The sequence below is a fragment of the Micropterus salmoides genome, unplaced genomic scaffold (assembly GCF_014851395.1).
Source record: "Micropterus salmoides isolate LMB-PRFRI ecotype aquatic unplaced genomic scaffold, ASM1485139v1 Ms_hic_scaffold_2823, whole genome shotgun sequence".
NCBI classification, from domain to species: Eukaryota; Metazoa; Chordata; class Actinopteri; order Centrarchiformes; family Centrarchidae; genus Micropterus; species Micropterus salmoides.
Window position 1 is genome coordinate 8,054 of NW_024042066.1, and position 16,543 is coordinate 24,596.

The 16,543-nt window shown below is 39.4% G+C and overlaps 1 protein-coding gene across 1 annotated transcript; it reads left to right on the forward strand.

Annotated features, from left to right (window-relative positions):
* Positions 1-1,371: 1,371 nt before the first annotated feature.
* Positions 1,372-14,930, forward strand: LOC119882005 (contactin-associated protein-like 4; the record flags this gene model as incomplete). Its single annotated transcript, XM_038692025.1, has 7 exons — positions 1,372-1,483; positions 2,989-3,108; positions 4,381-4,581; positions 8,229-8,391; positions 9,707-9,834; positions 10,390-10,560; positions 14,712-14,930. Coding segments are annotated over 7 exons (1,114 nt in total), but the record flags the coding sequence as incomplete, so codon positions are not given.
* Between the last annotated feature and the right edge of the window lie 1,613 nt (positions 14,931-16,543).

The following is a 16,543-nucleotide window of genomic DNA, read 5'->3' on the forward strand; positions in this document are numbered from 1 at the left end:
AGTAAACATCACTTATCAGATTTAGTACAGTTTCCTCTGCTACCACAAAAGTCTATATACAATGTATTAAAGCATACATTCTGCTCCTCAAGACTTTTAGGGTTGTAATTAAGTAATGATATTTGAACTTGTCTGGATTACACATTAATCTTTTAAACTATTTGTAGTACAATATGCTGCATAGTCTGCGTGCCTCATTGCTAGCAACTGTAAATAGGTTTTCACCACAATACAAACTAAGAGTAAACTTGAAAATGCTCTCTAAATTGATCAATATGTAAACACATTAATTTTTATTCTTACAGTGTATTCCTTTTCCCTGTTACCTACTAACGTTTTGGTACTCTAGTATTCTGGTGTCCAGACATGTGTATGTACGTACACATGTATATCACTCCAGTTCTGAGGTCTTTACACTGGCTTCCTGTCTGTCAGCACTGAATGGTTTAGGGCCAAAATACATAAATACATTTCTGATCTTCTGCTTCGTTATGAACCATCCAGACCTCTCAGGTCGTCTGGAGCAGGTCTGCTTTCTGTCCCCAGAGTCAAAACTAAACAAGGAGAAACAGCGTTCAGTTTTTATGCTCCGTATATCTGGAACAAACTCCTGAAACTCTCAGTTCTTTCAAATCAGGACTGAAGACTTTTCTTTTTACCACTGCCTTTAATTAGATCAAATGTAAGGCTGTGGATTAATGTCGTGCACTGCACTGTGCCTTTTACTGTCCTGTTTTACCCTGTTTCTATTTCTTATTTAACTCTTTAAAATGTATTTTACCCTGTTTTATTTTCTATTCCACCCTTTTAAAAATTATATTTTAATGTGGGTTTTTTTTCAGTTTCCTTTTGCTGCTGTTGTGTAATGTTTTGTGTAAAGCACTTTGAATTGACTTGTTGTAGAAATGTGCTATACAAATAAACCTGCCATGCCTTATGTATCTGTGTATGCATGTGTGAACATGCAAATGCTTTAATTAAACTTATTACCGCAATGATACCACCCCTGATGTTGTTATAACACCTTCAAATTAGAACTGTGGATGCTTTATAACTGGAAGATTTGTGATTGGGCTTTATGACAAATCACAGAGCGGATCTTTAATTTGGATGTTCAGGAACCATGTGTGAAAATGCAGTAAGTGTGTCCTGAAGAAGAGCCCCTGAACAAAACACTGGAAGTGAATCAGCTAAAATATAAATGATTTCATGTAAAATGTGTACTCTTCCTGACATTAAAGGAGAATTGTTTCCAGAAGTTTAAGATGCCATAATAAGCAAATAAATCAGCCTTGTTAATCTTAAATTAACTCTTAGCTAATTAACTCTCTCTCTCTCTCTGTCTCTGTCTCTCTCTCTCTCTCTCTCTCTCATAGGTGCTCTCCCAGTCGTTGTGAACATGGCGGCCACTGCAGTCAGTCCTGGACCGTCTTCCACTGTAACTGCTCTGACAGCGGCTACAGCGGAGCGACCTGCCACAGCTGTAAGTCACCTGTCAGCCAAATATCAGCAAACCAAATGAAGAAAGACAGGGACATATAGACAGGTAGAGAGGTGAGATGGGGCTTATGTAATAAAATTCAGAAATGAGGCAGTGTGACTGAACAGAATAATGAGGATTTTTTTTTCAACTCAGAGGCAGAGCAAACACAGGAAGACGGAATTAAATAAAACATCATGTGGCAAAAACCCATTAAACAAAGATAATAAAATCAGGTTTATTTGTATGGCATATTTTAAATGGCAATCAAAGTGCTTCATACAATATGCAATAAAAAAACATTAAACAGTAATCACAGAAAACATTCTAATGGTTATCACTGACCATGCCTCCTATTTGTTTGACTGAATGACGGGCATATAATTAGCAAAACCAACAGGTGAGCCAAACTTATTCTGGAAGAAAAAACAAAGGCAAACTGAAATATTATTACCAGAACTGCCTATGGTAAACAGACCAACTTTCCGGCTCAAATTGGACCTTTGGTTCTTACCGTAGCTGTGCATGTACTTTTTCCTGTGCAATGAGGGAATACTGCCAAAATTTTACCTTCAACTACATTAATTTGGGTAAATAGGTTACTGTCTTTTCTTTTTTTTAATACAATCTTCTGACCACATATGTTTTTTGCTTTATTGGATCATGTTTAAGAGATTTTTCCCCGATCTCGGCAATTACTTTGGTTGGTGCCACATTGATATAACAAATACAAATGGAGATACTGAAATACCTAAACTGGAATCAACCTTTAAGTAGACGACCCCATGTGAGCTCTGTTTGATATCTGCACATCCTTTCTTTCAAATTAAGGTTACAGTATTATAAAATCTGCTTGAATGTGAGTGATATGATGGAAGTTAATGATACTGTAGCTGTGACTAAAGTGCCAAATGCCCAATAAATAAATGACAATGAAGATTTACCGGTTTGGATGCCGAACCCCTCGAGTCAAGCCCTTGAGACCAAAGGAGGAAAGTTTACCACGCAGTTCACTCCTGGTATCATTTTTATTGCTGATGTTTCTGTGAAAACCTTTTTCTAACCACACTGAGGGAATGTGATAAATGAAAGGCCCCTGGCTGTGGAGAAGAAGCGAGATAAACAGGTGAGCAGATTGTGGGAACCTTTAGATATGGATTTGACTCGAAGGACTCAATTCTTTGACTGCAGAGGATGCACTGGTGTGTGTGTGGGGGGGGGGACAGAGAGGAGGGAGGAAGACTTATGGAGATAGAGAGGAAGAGGCAGGGCTGATAAAGGTCTAAAGTTTTATTTATTGAAACTTTGTACTCCCATCAGTCATACTATCCTCTCCAGCTGGAGTAATCTGTACTTTATGGGGCTCGGTGGTGATACATACGTATGAAGCAGCACCCATAATCCTCCACAGTGTGTATCTTCTTCCCCTCACAACTCCTCTGTGTGTGTCTAAAGTGCTGATGTTGATGTGATTCATGCTGGAGCTGATCTCATTCATTTCCTCCCAGCTGTGTACGAACAGTCGTGCGAGGCGTACAAACACAACGGCAACACGTCGGGACATTTTTATATCGACGTGGACGGCAGCGGACCAATCAAACCGCAGCTGGTCTACTGCAACATGACAGGTGAGACACACACACACACACACACCAACTCCCCTCATCCTCGTATCACTAAACTTTTAACATAATTCGAACTGATGATGTTCCTCTCATCACGCTCTGACCCACATTATCATCCATCCCTTCTTTTTCTTCAATGTTGTGTCATTTGTTTAATCACATAGATAATGAATAATGATGGCACGCTTCCTCTTTTTCTGTCTCACTGCTTCATATACTTTGCATATGTGTATTAATCTTCATTGTTTTAAAGTTCATGCCCACACATTTCCTTTGGCATTTGCACTCAGGAGCCAAATATCACCTCCTTCTCTGAAGACCAAGTTAGTATTTATAAGTAGGCCAATAGTGACACAATTAAATGGCCACACAGTTTATTAGGTTATTTTTCAGATTATTCATCCGAACTCACGCAGTTAGAAGCAGTTTTTCCCAGATCAGTAGCTACTGAAGCATCGACCAATCACTGGAGCTGGTTGAAGGAATCGTTCTGTATTTTGGAGAACACTGTAGGGTTTTTCACTCTCTTGCTAAGAGTTAGACGATAAGATAAATACCTGTTCTCTAAAGATGGAGCTAGAACCAGGAAGTTAAAGCTCATTTGTTAACATAATATATCTAATTTGATTTATCCATACCAAAAACTGAAAAGTAAAAGCTACAGTATATGTGCCTAGTATAACATCTTGCCAATGGACTACAGTTGAAAATTAGCCTGCTGGCTAACACTGGCACATTTACAGAAATGTTTATTAATGTGCACTGTCCTTAAATAAATAAATAAATGAAATGAAATGAAAGAATGGTTATACATTTCAGTTTGTGTACAGTGTGCTAATTAGTGAGCCTTAAAAGTGCTAGAAGGTGTATTTTGGGGCTAGCTGCTTCCCTTTGCTTCCAGTCCTTGTGCTAAGCTAAGCTAACCGGCTGTAACTTCATATTTAATGTACAGATATATGTGGTATCAATCTTCTCCCCTAACTCTTGGTAAGAAAAATAATATGCCATAATATTCCCAAAATGGCAAATTATTCCTTTAAGTCTGAGTGAGAAGTTGAGATATAAGATGGTCATTTTCTAGTAAGGACTCTGTAGATGTAGACTACCGCTCTATGCATTAAAGGGGTAATGGCTGTTCTTGCTAAGGCAAGTGTATGATACAACATACTGTTTATGACAAAAGAGAAAGTATGAATTAGCAAATGCAAATGAATCAGTAGAAGCAACTAATCAGCATCATCAGTAATGAATATTAATGTATCTATCCCCCACCAGAGGAGAACACATGGATGGTGATCCAGCACAACAACACAGAGCTCACAAGAGTCCAACTGTCCCCAGGGGGACACCAGCATTTAGTCCACTTTGACTACTCTTCTGAAGAGGAGCAGCTATTGGCCGCCATCAGCCAATCAGAGCACTGCGAACAGGAACTGTCCTACCAGTGTAAGAAGTCCCGCCTCCTCAACACTCCGGGTAAGGGACTCCCAAAAAACTTTATTATATACTGAAATTAAATATATATATATATATATATATATATATATATATATATATATATATATAATAAACAACAGTTTGCAATGTGTTATCACTGAAAGACAACATCCTTCTATAAGCGAGGAATCTTTGTGTGTCTGTATATATATTAGCTGTTAAGGTCAGTGGAGGTGATACAGAGAGACATGGTGATGATGATCCCAGTCATGGTGATGAGGAAAAATAAAATTAGAAATGGATTATTGTTAGTCATATTTATTACTGATGTTCTTTTCATGCATATATAGCTGTAAAATCAGCAGAGGCAGAGCCCAGCACAGGGGAAGCTGAGCCAGATATAGGCCTCCTCAAAGCTGAAGATGAGGGATTTGATTTTTATGCAAACACAGTTTAAATGGCAGATGGTGGTGCTGCAAATTCAGACATGGGAACGAATCAAAAGCATCAGAACAGCATCAAACTTTACTGAACTGCTGTGGCTGGACCGGGCAAAGAAAGGCACTGTGCACATGAAAAACGCTAAGCAACAACATTAATATATTCAACATATAGCCGAGCTTTTTACAGAAAATATTCAGATGTAACCCCCGATGTTATCATGAACATTTTCCCCAGTAACTGTAACATATTAGTTACAGTTCATTTGTAATTAAATTATGTAACTAAATTACTTGTATATAGTTACTTCCCAACACTGCTTACTGGAATATAATATTCATAACAGGCCTAAACTAGTCGTAAACTATACAGTATATGAGAATGTATTGAATATGCTGTGATTATGTAAGTAATATAGTAACATTATACTAACAGCTGACTTGAATAACATCAGGTCCAGTGCAGCTGACCTGCCTCCCAGTCGCACATTCATGCCAAGGATGGTGCGTTCAGTAACTCAGTACTCTGTCATTTACACTGTAGACGCTGGGGAAATGTCCCCACCACTTTTTAAAATGGCTGATTTTGGCCACATTTTGTTAGCATTTGTTAAAAACGTTCTGAAAAACAGCTTGCACCAAGAAATGGTAACTGACAAATGAAAATGCTTTGAGAAAAGGTTTATTTGCACAATAAGAAAACATGCAATGCAGTATAGCTTTCCTTCATATAAAAACAAGACATTCCCATCGTAAATTGGAGCAGAAAATGTCTCCAGAATGCAGTAAATTATTTAATGCTAAAATCTTCTGGTTGAGGACCCCCAGACCCCCCTCACATATATTTCTGCATCAAATATTTAATCTAAATAGTGCTAAAAATTTTCTTGTCTTGTTCTCGTGCATCGTCACGTCTCATGACACAAATGTATCATCACCCCCCTGATCTGAGCCCTTATGTCTCCACCACTTTTCAACAAAAAGTGACGCACTTTACTGACCCGCTCCGCTCTAGTAGGCCTACTTATACTCTCCACCAATTAGTGAACACTTTTGTAAGGCATTGTAAGCTTGCTACATTCTCATTAGGGGCTGAGCACCCCGAAAGGTCTGATCCTAGAATCGCCCCTGCAGGGAACCCTGATGAGTTTCTGGTTTCACACTGTGTTGTTACTCATATTTTAACAAATTTTGTCATTGACTCTGTCTCAAGAACTTGAATCATGTACTCTACTGGAGCCAAATTTGATTTTATTCCATTCTGTGTTTGTGATTTTACTTAATCTAATCTGTGTCCTTTAACTCTTATTTAATCTTAACTTGGAGAGAGTATTCAAGCATTTTATTTACTCAATTTCCCTCAATACCCCTCAAGTGCACATTTAAATAAGAGAAGGCAGAAACAATACTTGTACCTAATTGACTTGCTGGGTTAAATCAAAGTTAATGAAAGCTTGGTTAATCAGGCTCTCTTCAGCTCGGACTCTGCACATTATTTTCTTCTCTTTCACAAATGACTGAATCAAATGAAATTGATTGTTAGGGTTTAGTTTAGTACCTGCTATTGACTCAGAGTGAGTATTAAAAAGGAGGGAGAATCACTTTGATCACTAAGTTCCATTGAATTTGTCTTGGTAGCAGTTACTGCAACAGCTTACACTTTCATTCAAATCCATGTACAAGTAAAAGAGAGCATCATTCAGTGTAGTCGCTGTTTGGTACATCAGGGACATATGTACATTTGATCACACACAGTTTTAGCCATGCAAGCAGTATGGCTCTAGGTTTGTCGGTCGGTCCACCCCTTTGATCCAGTCTGAAATAACTCAACTATCTGAGGGATTGCCATGACATTTTGTATTTTGATAACTTTGGAGATCCACTGACTTTTCCTCTAGCGCCATCGTCAGGTCAAAATACTGTTGTTGTCTATTACTTTGGTTATACTATGCTAATTCAGTTCAATTCAAATTAGCTTTATTGGCATGAATGTGTAACAACAATATTGCCAAAGCATCATACATACAACATAAGAACAATCAACCCCATACATTTCATTAAACAAGTAATTAAAGCGTGTTTGTGTTAGAAAAATTAAACTATATAAAAAATTAAAATAAAATTAATAAATAAAACAGTAAGCGTGTGTGTGCTAATGATTACTCCCATAATCATTATCAAATGTTGGAATGCTAACATACTTATCTAAGATAGTGAACCTGGTAAACACCAGCAGGTTGGCATGCTAAAGTTAGCATTTAGCTCAAAGCACCGCTGTAACTATGAATAGTTCTGAAACTGTGAAATTATTTATTAGTCAGTGGACAGAAAAAAGTAATCGACCACAATTTAGATAACTCAATAACCGGTCATTTATAAAGCATTCTTTTGCTTGCCAGTTGTCCAGTTGACATCCTTACAACTAGTGAGGACACATCTTTCTCTCTCCTGTGGAGCTACATAGACTATAAAAGAGGGAAGCAACTTTTTGAGGTGGCAGGTAATAATATGATGGATGAAAATAGTCAAAGTGGTAGAAAAGGAAGAATGGGTAGAGAAATACAAGTTCCATTATTAACTCCCTGCTGCTCTCTGGGAAAGAAAGAAGTGCTGACTCAACAGAGACCTTTCCAATCACCTTCTCTCACTCCTCTCCACCTACACAATCTCATAGTGCAAAATACATTTTTCACTGTATACTAGCATTGCCCTCCATCCAAAACAATATATTCAGTGTTGGGGGCAGGGGCTGGCAAACATCCCTGCACTTAAAACACTGGATTCATCTTGAGAGGCTAAGAGATACAGCACTCTGCTATTTTCACACATGGCATCCCTCAGACAGATTTTCACTGCTTTGGTTTTCCTTTTTATGACCTGATATAGTTTTAAATTAAGTATGTGCACAATTCTATTTATTACCAGAGAGATTACAGAAACATTCAGTAAAATTACTTCAAAGGATGCTGGTACCACTAACAATTGATCAAGTCGTTCTCCCAGCTTCGTTCTTGAGGCTTAAATCTGTGAGAAAAAAAAGTTGTTTGAAAATTGGGAAGCTTTTATGGCTGATAAAACAGTGAATTTTGATCATCCATAAGTAGTCCAGCTGAGGTTTACTAACTTTAACTTAGCTAACCTTTCAGTTCAGCTAACCTAACCGTTCAGTGTTGAAGTAGACTGAATAAGAACGTTGTTGGACATCTTTAGAGACGTTAAGGGTTTGTTTGCTCGTGCGTGTTTCAGATGGCTCGCCGTTGAGCTGGTGGCTCGGTGGTCCCGGTCCTGGTCGTGTCCAGACTTACTGGGGCGGCGCTCAGCCAGGCAGCCAGCAGTGTGCCTGCGGCCTGCAGGGCGACTGTGTGGACCCACAACACTACTGCAACTGTGACGCCGACCGCGTCGAGTGGTACTGAGCTTTATATATATACAGACATGATTATTTTTACTGCATAAACACAAATGTGTGCCAATTAACTCTTGTTTATGTTTTTATTTGGATTGACACGTCACTGAAACCAGTCAAGTTTGATACACTGTGTGAAAACGTCCTTTACATTATAATGCAATCCAATATTTGCAACAGCTTTGCAGTGGAGTTTATCTTTGTGAAACTTACGTTAAAAGTAGGTTAAAAATGCAACACATATTAACAGAATTGTAAGAATAACCACAAGAATGAAAAATAATACTACACTACTGAAAGGACATGAAGTTGCTGCCTCTTAAGCACAAGCTCTGAGGGAAAACTAGTTCAACCTTTTTTTTTTAATATGTGTTATATTGTGACCAATGCTGTCAAGTCTTCTTCACACCTCAGTTCCTTCTTTCTATAATCTTTCGACCCAAACTGTCAAACTTTCAGTTACATTTTTTACAGACCATTCATCAGATCCTCAGAGGGCTGTGAGAATACGCAACTCGCTTCCAATCCTGGAAAATTCTCACCTGACAACAAGATTGACGTGTAGATTATCAGAAGTGCATAAAGCTGAACATGGGTGTAAATGGGCAGCGCTGCTCACCCAGCTGTCTGTCTGGACTGCTCTTCTGAAAAATAGTCACAAATATTGGCGATGTTTAACACTCTTGTCTCAGGTCATACGATCTGGCTCACTATTAAAATGTCTTCCTGGAAAATTTGTCGAAGACACTGCACATGTCCTAGTTCAGCAGTGCAATTTGCTGCTATGTTTCTGCAAGCAAATAAGCATAATTAAAGTGTATTTTTCCTTAGATGATTTCTACTACTACTTCATCTCATTGTCCTCCTTCTTTAACTCCCTCTTCTCCTTCCACTGCTTTTGTTTCTTGGTTCCTTTTCTTTCCTTTTGTTCTTTTTTCATGTCTTCTTCTCCTTCTTCTGTTACTTCTTTCCTGTACTTGTCCTATTCCTTATCCTTTCATTTTCTCTTTCCTCTCCCTTTCTCCTTCTTTATTGCTTCCGCTTTGTCTCATATTCTTATAATCTCTTCCTCTTTTTCCTCCATCTCTTCCATTTTCCCTTTTCATGTTTTTGTCTTTTTGTGCAACCCTCTTCCGCTTGCTTCTTCATCTCATCCCCTCTTTTGCTTCCTTCTCATTCACTTTCACCCCTTATGTTTTTTATCTCTTCCCCTCTTTCTTCTCCTCCTTCTTTTCTCCTCCTTATTGTTCTTTTCCTTTTTTCTCCTCCATTTCTATCTTCTGCCTCCCCTTCCCCCCCCCCCCCCATCCTCCTCCAGGGCTGAAGACTCCGGCCTGCTCATCCACAAGGAGAGCCTCCCTGTCCGGTCTCTGGTGCTGGGTGACCTCCAGAGGCCGGGGTCAGAGGCCGCCTACAGGGTGGGACCCCTCCGTTGTCATGGAGACAGTAAGTCCAGCTCTGTCCAACTGATGGAAGGATTCAAACTAACAAACAAAAAAAGGTTTCTGAACCGGATAAATCCACATTTAGCCACCGTTTTTCAATTAAGCAGCAAATTAATTCATTAATCATCATTAATTCCTCTCAGGCCTATTGTTGGTATGGAAATACAGGATTAGGTGTTTAATATTTTATTGCACCTGCCTTTTTTGTAATAAATGAATTCTTCTGGGCAACTCAACATCTAAAAGATAATTATCATTAGCGGAACTATTTCCTTTTAAGTTTTCACACTCTGACACTTTCTTCTCATTAAATGCATTACAAGGTAAATCAAAGTAGCACGCTGTTTTTCCTTCATTCAATTATTCGTAATTACAGACGCTCCATATCTACCCAAGTAGATGGATAAATCCATGTTTGGCATGATTAATCAAACAAGACCACATAACAGAAATCATACCCTTGTGTAAGCTCATTTAATGAACGTGTTGCCTCATTTGGTTGCTACGTGATTTCCATTTAAAGATCTTGACTGCGAGTTTGCATTGTGTTTTTCAGAGAACTTCTGGAACGCTGCGTTTTTCGACAAGGAGACGTCGTACCTTCACTTTCCCACCTTCCACGGAGAGCTGAGTGCTGATATCTCCTTCCTGTTTAAAACCACGGCCTCGTCTGGTGTGTTCCTGGAAAACCTGGGCATCAAAGACTTCATACGGATCGAACTGAGCTGTAAGTAGGAGCTGAAGGGTGAACATTTAATCCGGATTAGAATGATGTGTCAGTGAAACCTGAGAAGTCAAAGTCTTAATCTGGATCTGTGCAAAACCCCCAGGTTTTACACAGGACATAATCTGTATCAAACTATCCTGGAGGAAAAATATTGTTTATTTTAGGTTGAACTCAGCTGCCTTGACCTTCCTGTCCTGACACAAAGTTTAACAACTTAGTCTCATACTTTACTACATTAACAATCTAACACTTAAAGATTACACCCGTATGTGATTGTAAAACATCATTTTAAATTTGTGGGCATTAATCTGCTGCTGTAACAGCCGCCACTCTTCTGGAAATCCATAACTTCCACAAATGTTTGGAACCTGGCTGCAGGGATTTGTTCCCCTTCAGCCACAAGAGCACGAGTGAAGCTGGCCACTGATGTTGGGTGATAAGGTCTGGCTCACAGTCGGTTTTCCAGTTCATCCCAAAGGTGCTGAATGGGGCTGAGTTCAGTTCACTGAACAGCAGTAAAGCCCCTGAAAACTACAGCAAATATAAAGAGTTAACACTCAAAAACTCATCTGTTTCATCGGAGGTTTCATTTATACACAGTGCGTACGTACAAAACAGGGCTGGAAACGTGCGTACGCCACTTCCCAAGCAAAGGTTGTGATGAAACTTGATGGGAGAATGTGCGGTCCTGTAAATAAACTCTGAGGCATGCGTACGCACATAAAGAGGAGAAAAGAGAAACGGCGACTCACATGGCAGAAGGATGAAACAGTTTGAAATGAATATGCCTACTATTGTGTAAAATAAATCAAAATATTACCTCTGAATATTATAGGCTTAAAGCCTTTTCTGAATAAACAAACACCCATTTGATTGACTTTCCCTGAAGTGCACAAACCCCCCCCACAATTTAAGGTTGTTGCAGCGCACACAAAAGGATCCAGATTTAGGATAATAAACACATACGGAGATATCTGTTTCTGCAAAAGAACGCCTCAAATATGTTGAACAGTTTAATCAGGAATCATATTAATTAATAGACTGCTTGCATGCATAAACGAGGTGAACAGGAGGACAAATTACAATTATGAGCAAATACGAGTGCATAGTTTCATATAGCCTATAGTTATCAGATGTTCATTACCTTATCGAGACAAATGCTGTGCACCATTGTTTGGATGTGATGCGCTGCTTGTAAAAACACGTTACTCAGGAGGGACGCCCGTTCCTGCAGATTTATTATTATAAAGGAGTGGAGCTCCCCTTTCCTCCAGTGCACAAGCGTTTGAGGGAAATGCATTTTTTACCCACCAAACAACATGGTTCAGCTTCACCAAAAAGAACGTCAATGTCACGCTGAGTTAAATTTTGTTTTGTAGCTTTTCTGTCAGAATTTGCCTCCTTTTCTTCCTGCAGTCAGCACGTATTAATATTAATGAGGGTGGTTTCACTGACCATTTATAGGCAACTATGGGCTTTTGAAGGGTCAGCCAGTTATAGCCAGTTTCAGCTAATTGTTTAGGTGTCCAGCCTGTCTGCTGTTTTAGTTCACTCTCAATGCTTACATAGCGGTTTCAGCAGGCAGCTGTTATGTTATAAAAACTCACCACACACTGCCTGTTACGCACCAAACAGCAGACAGGTATACGCAAAGCTAAAACAGAAATACGGCTCCATATGAATAATGTCACGAGGGACATTTGGTGGCCTGGGGGACATTTTCACTGCTGACTACACTAGCATAGCATAAAGACAGATAGCAGGGGGAAATAACTAGGCTATTGAAAACAATACAAATGTCGGTCATATCTCGAAAGAAATTAAAGCAAATGTGAAATCCTGCACTGACAAGAGAAGTTTATTTTCCTTTGCTTCAAGGATGGTTTTGTTACTGAGAAGTAGAGTAGATCAGTTATTCTTTGCTTTACTTAAGGTTTCTGTTATGTGTGTGGATATGCTTTAGAATATGACAGTAATAACCAAGAGGGTATTTTTTACTTTATGGGTACAACAACATTGTGGCTGGTAAGGTGTTATACCTCATTGGTGTGTTGCCATTAAAAATATGGCAGCAAAGCCCACAAGGGTGTTCTTTACCATATAGATATGAGATGCGTGTTTATGGGCACACATGTTATCTGGTGTTTAGTAAGTCATGTACAGATGCTTTGAATCGGTTGTTGGAGTGGTTGCTTTTTGATGCTTAAGCAGTCCATTTCACTATCTTTGGTTTGGTTTAGCTTGCAGTTTTTGTATTGTGCTGCATTTTGCATTTTTATAGGAATGGGATTTGAAGAGACACAAACATAGAATCTAATACAGGGACACTGCAGCCTCTCTCCTCTGGGAAATCAATGTCAGTGTGTTGTTCCAGCTTAGAATACTGCTGCCCTGTTGCCAGCTTCCTCATATGACTCCGTAACATTGAGGCTGAGCCTGAGAACTTTTTCTAAATGAAGTTACCTTATGATGCTGGGATGTTGTTTCATCTTGTTCTATGCTCACAGCGTGATACATCTTCTCCATCCAAAACCTGAAGGATGAGGGTTGTATTCTCCCAACTAAACTCCTTTTGTTGGACTGAACATGACAATGATTTTGTGAGGCTGAGCGCTGCTTGAAAACTTCCAGGTGTTTTAATAAGAAAAGTAAGAAAACCTCATTCAAAATCCCATTGACATTTGTATCAACGCTAATTACTAAAAATCCAACAAAACCTTTCTCAACAGTATTTGGCTTGCCTTACATGTCTACATAAGAATGGTAGACTTTTGAAAAACGATCAATATCGGGTTTTTAAAAAAAATATTTATGTTTAATATTTATGAGTCAAAGGGGTCGCAGTTAGCTCAGACTTGTTCTATAATAACAGCAGGAGAGAGGGAACAATGTTGTAGACATTTTTAGATAGCAGAAATTACTGCTAGGAAGTTAGAAGGGAGTGTTGGTGAATTTTATGCATTAAATAGTTATGTTATGATGATGTAAGTAACCACACTGCCGGTTTCATTTTCTTATAGCAACTGCTGTAGTGCTGATTTGTCTTAGAATATGGAGAGTAAACCTCAGGAACAGTAAATGCTGAATAAAACATCACATGGAATTACTGAAGCTAGTCATGGCTTTAACTGTCTCTGAAAATTTGAAATATAGGAAGGGCTGTTTTGTACCTGGACAGTATTGTCAGAATCATTGTTATCATTATTTCCAGCAAATGCATTTCACTATACATATCAATATTAGATATCCATTTTGCACACCCCTTTTTCCACCTTAATGCACAGACTTACTGCAGTTGATAAAATGCACAGCTTCAACCAATTGTTGTGATTAATCACACATTAGTCAACTGTTCAGCCATGCTGATAACAACCAATCAAATGCAGTTCTGCTCAGTGAAAATGCAGTAAATGTGTTGCTGTTCTGTGGTAACCTTGGTCCAAAGAAAGCCAGGAAGGTCAAATTTGGGCAATGCCTGGTTGGAGCTGGTGGAGCAAACGTAACAGCACACACTTCCAACAGGGAGATTTCAGAAATATTTCCTTTCCGTGGAGGAGCTTTCAACACACCCAATGCATTTTTGCCGTAATTTTTGATGGGAGAGGGCCCTCAGTATATTTTAAATTGGCACCAAGACACACATTAGCAGGTCAAATTGCAAGTCATTATGATCACATTGTCCAACCTATTAACTATATTTCAAGAGGGAACTTGGTAATATCTCAATCACTTTAATACAGTGACTTTAATAAAATACCTAATGGTTATTAAAGGAACGCAGTGTATTTCTGTGAAGAATGTATTTAATACCTGTCTACAAATGAATTATCCCTCAGGGTGATAATGAAGTTGAAGAAAAGGCAAGTGATCAAAAGGCTCATGCAACGGATGTATCACTCAAAATTAGCTTGAAACAGTGTGTCAATCTGAATCTAACTTTTCTTCTGGAAATAAAACATGTTGTTTAATTAAGTAATTTTAATTATGTTAAAAACGGTAGTCTACTGGCCTGATTATTTACTTTATTCAATCCTGACATATTTCTGTTCTGTTCTAATCTCTCCTTTGTTGTTTTTCCCCTTTGTTGCCGTGCTTTCCATGAATCATACCTTTACCTTTGACCCCCGTCTCATCTGTCTCCCTCCCGTCAGCTTCCACTCAGGTGCTTTTCTCCTTTGACGTGGGTAACGGGCCGCTGGAGGTTCGTGTGGAGTCGAGCGCGCCGCTGAACGACAACCGGTGGCATCGAGTCCGAGCTGAGCGGAACGTCAAGGAGGCGTCGCTCCGATTGGATGAACTTCCTGCCGCCACACAGGAGGCTCCTGCTGACGGACACTTCCACCTGCAGCTCAACAGCCAGCTGTTCATAGGTAAGGATGAGATACATATGGACAGTGAACAGTTCCCTCATTAGTAGCGGTACAGAAGACTTCCATCCTTTAGCAAATGTCTCCGTATTTCTCCAACACAGACAGGCATTTATTTGGTGTACATCTTCTTTGTTCTCCAGTTCTCCAGTTTATTGTGTTAAGTGTTTTTCTGTCTGTTGGTAACTCTCCAGTTGTGACAGATGTTCGTCTTTCCAACTACCATTTGCCAATGTTTGGCATATGTCTTCATTATTTCCTTATTTCTGATTGATGCACCAGCAAGTCAGGCAGCAGCCCTCTGTTTTGTGCATAACAATGAAGTCATGTTAAGTTGAATACCAATTAGCAGTGTGTGTCAGCTTTAATAGAGCTCTGACTCTCAACCGTTTTTTATTATGAGTTTTTGCAGGAAGGCAGTCGTGTGCACATCCTGTCCTATATTTAGGGCCAGGTGGAGGATAACAGATACAGCATACTTTAGACATATTTTCTTGGGTGTGTTCATGAGGCAAATGGCCAAGATGACAAAGGACATATAAGCTGCCACCCTGCACTACACCATCACAACCCTTTGGTGACACTTGGTATGGTCATTTCAGGTAAAGACAATAAAAAAAAGGTTTGTTTCTTCCTTGCGCAGGTGCTGCTGTTTGTCTTTGCAGAGATAAAAAGGTAGAAACTCCAACTCCTCTGCATCCTCACACATGCTAAGCTGTTACTGACAAAATGCCACCAAGTGGTACTAAATATGGAAGATGCCAATTTGACATATTTATCAATACAGGCTTTGGCACTGTACCTGCTAGGGAAGTAAAGTTTAGAAATCAGCAGCTCGTAGTACAGCATATGATCCTCCAGAGATATGTGTATCCTTAGAAAAAAACTCTCTTTTCACATATGCTAATCTGTTATCGACTAAATCCTGTTGGCTGATCAGCAGTATTGGCTATAAAAGTGTGCTGAATGTGCACATCTGTTCAGTCGGGTTTCTGCTACCTCTTCATCCAAGGCCCTCACAATGTCCCTTCCTGTCCCCACTTCAGCCACACTTTCCCTGGCTCCTTCAGCGTTACTCCTCACCTGTTCACCAGATGCCCTTTAGACTTTTCTCCTTTCAGTTCAGATCCTGCCACTCCCATCTTCCCTGCAATCACCTCATTACCCTCACCTGAGCTTCCTCGCCCATCTCCCCATCTGCATTGCATTCCCATATCAGCTCTCTTCATATACCAGTCACTTCCTTTAGTCATTTGTCTTAGTTGCTATCTTGCTTTCTGTTTTTGCACTTCTGTAACCCAAACCTGTCTACCTCCATGGCTGTCTGGCTACTTGTAGCCACCTGTAAGATATTTTGGTCATTAAACCACTGATATAATCCTGCCATCCTGACTGCGTTTGGGTTGTGCTTCTGATAGACTGGAAAGACAGATCTCCCACAGAGTACTACATACTAAAAAAGCTAAATAAATATTCTTTAAAAAAGTGCTAAACTGCTGTTGGCTAAATGTCATCAGGTGTTCAGCGCTATTGGAAATGAAAGTGCTGAGTTGATGGTTTCTGGCCACTGACCAATAATCACATTTAATAAGCATGCATCAGAGGGCAGGAGTATA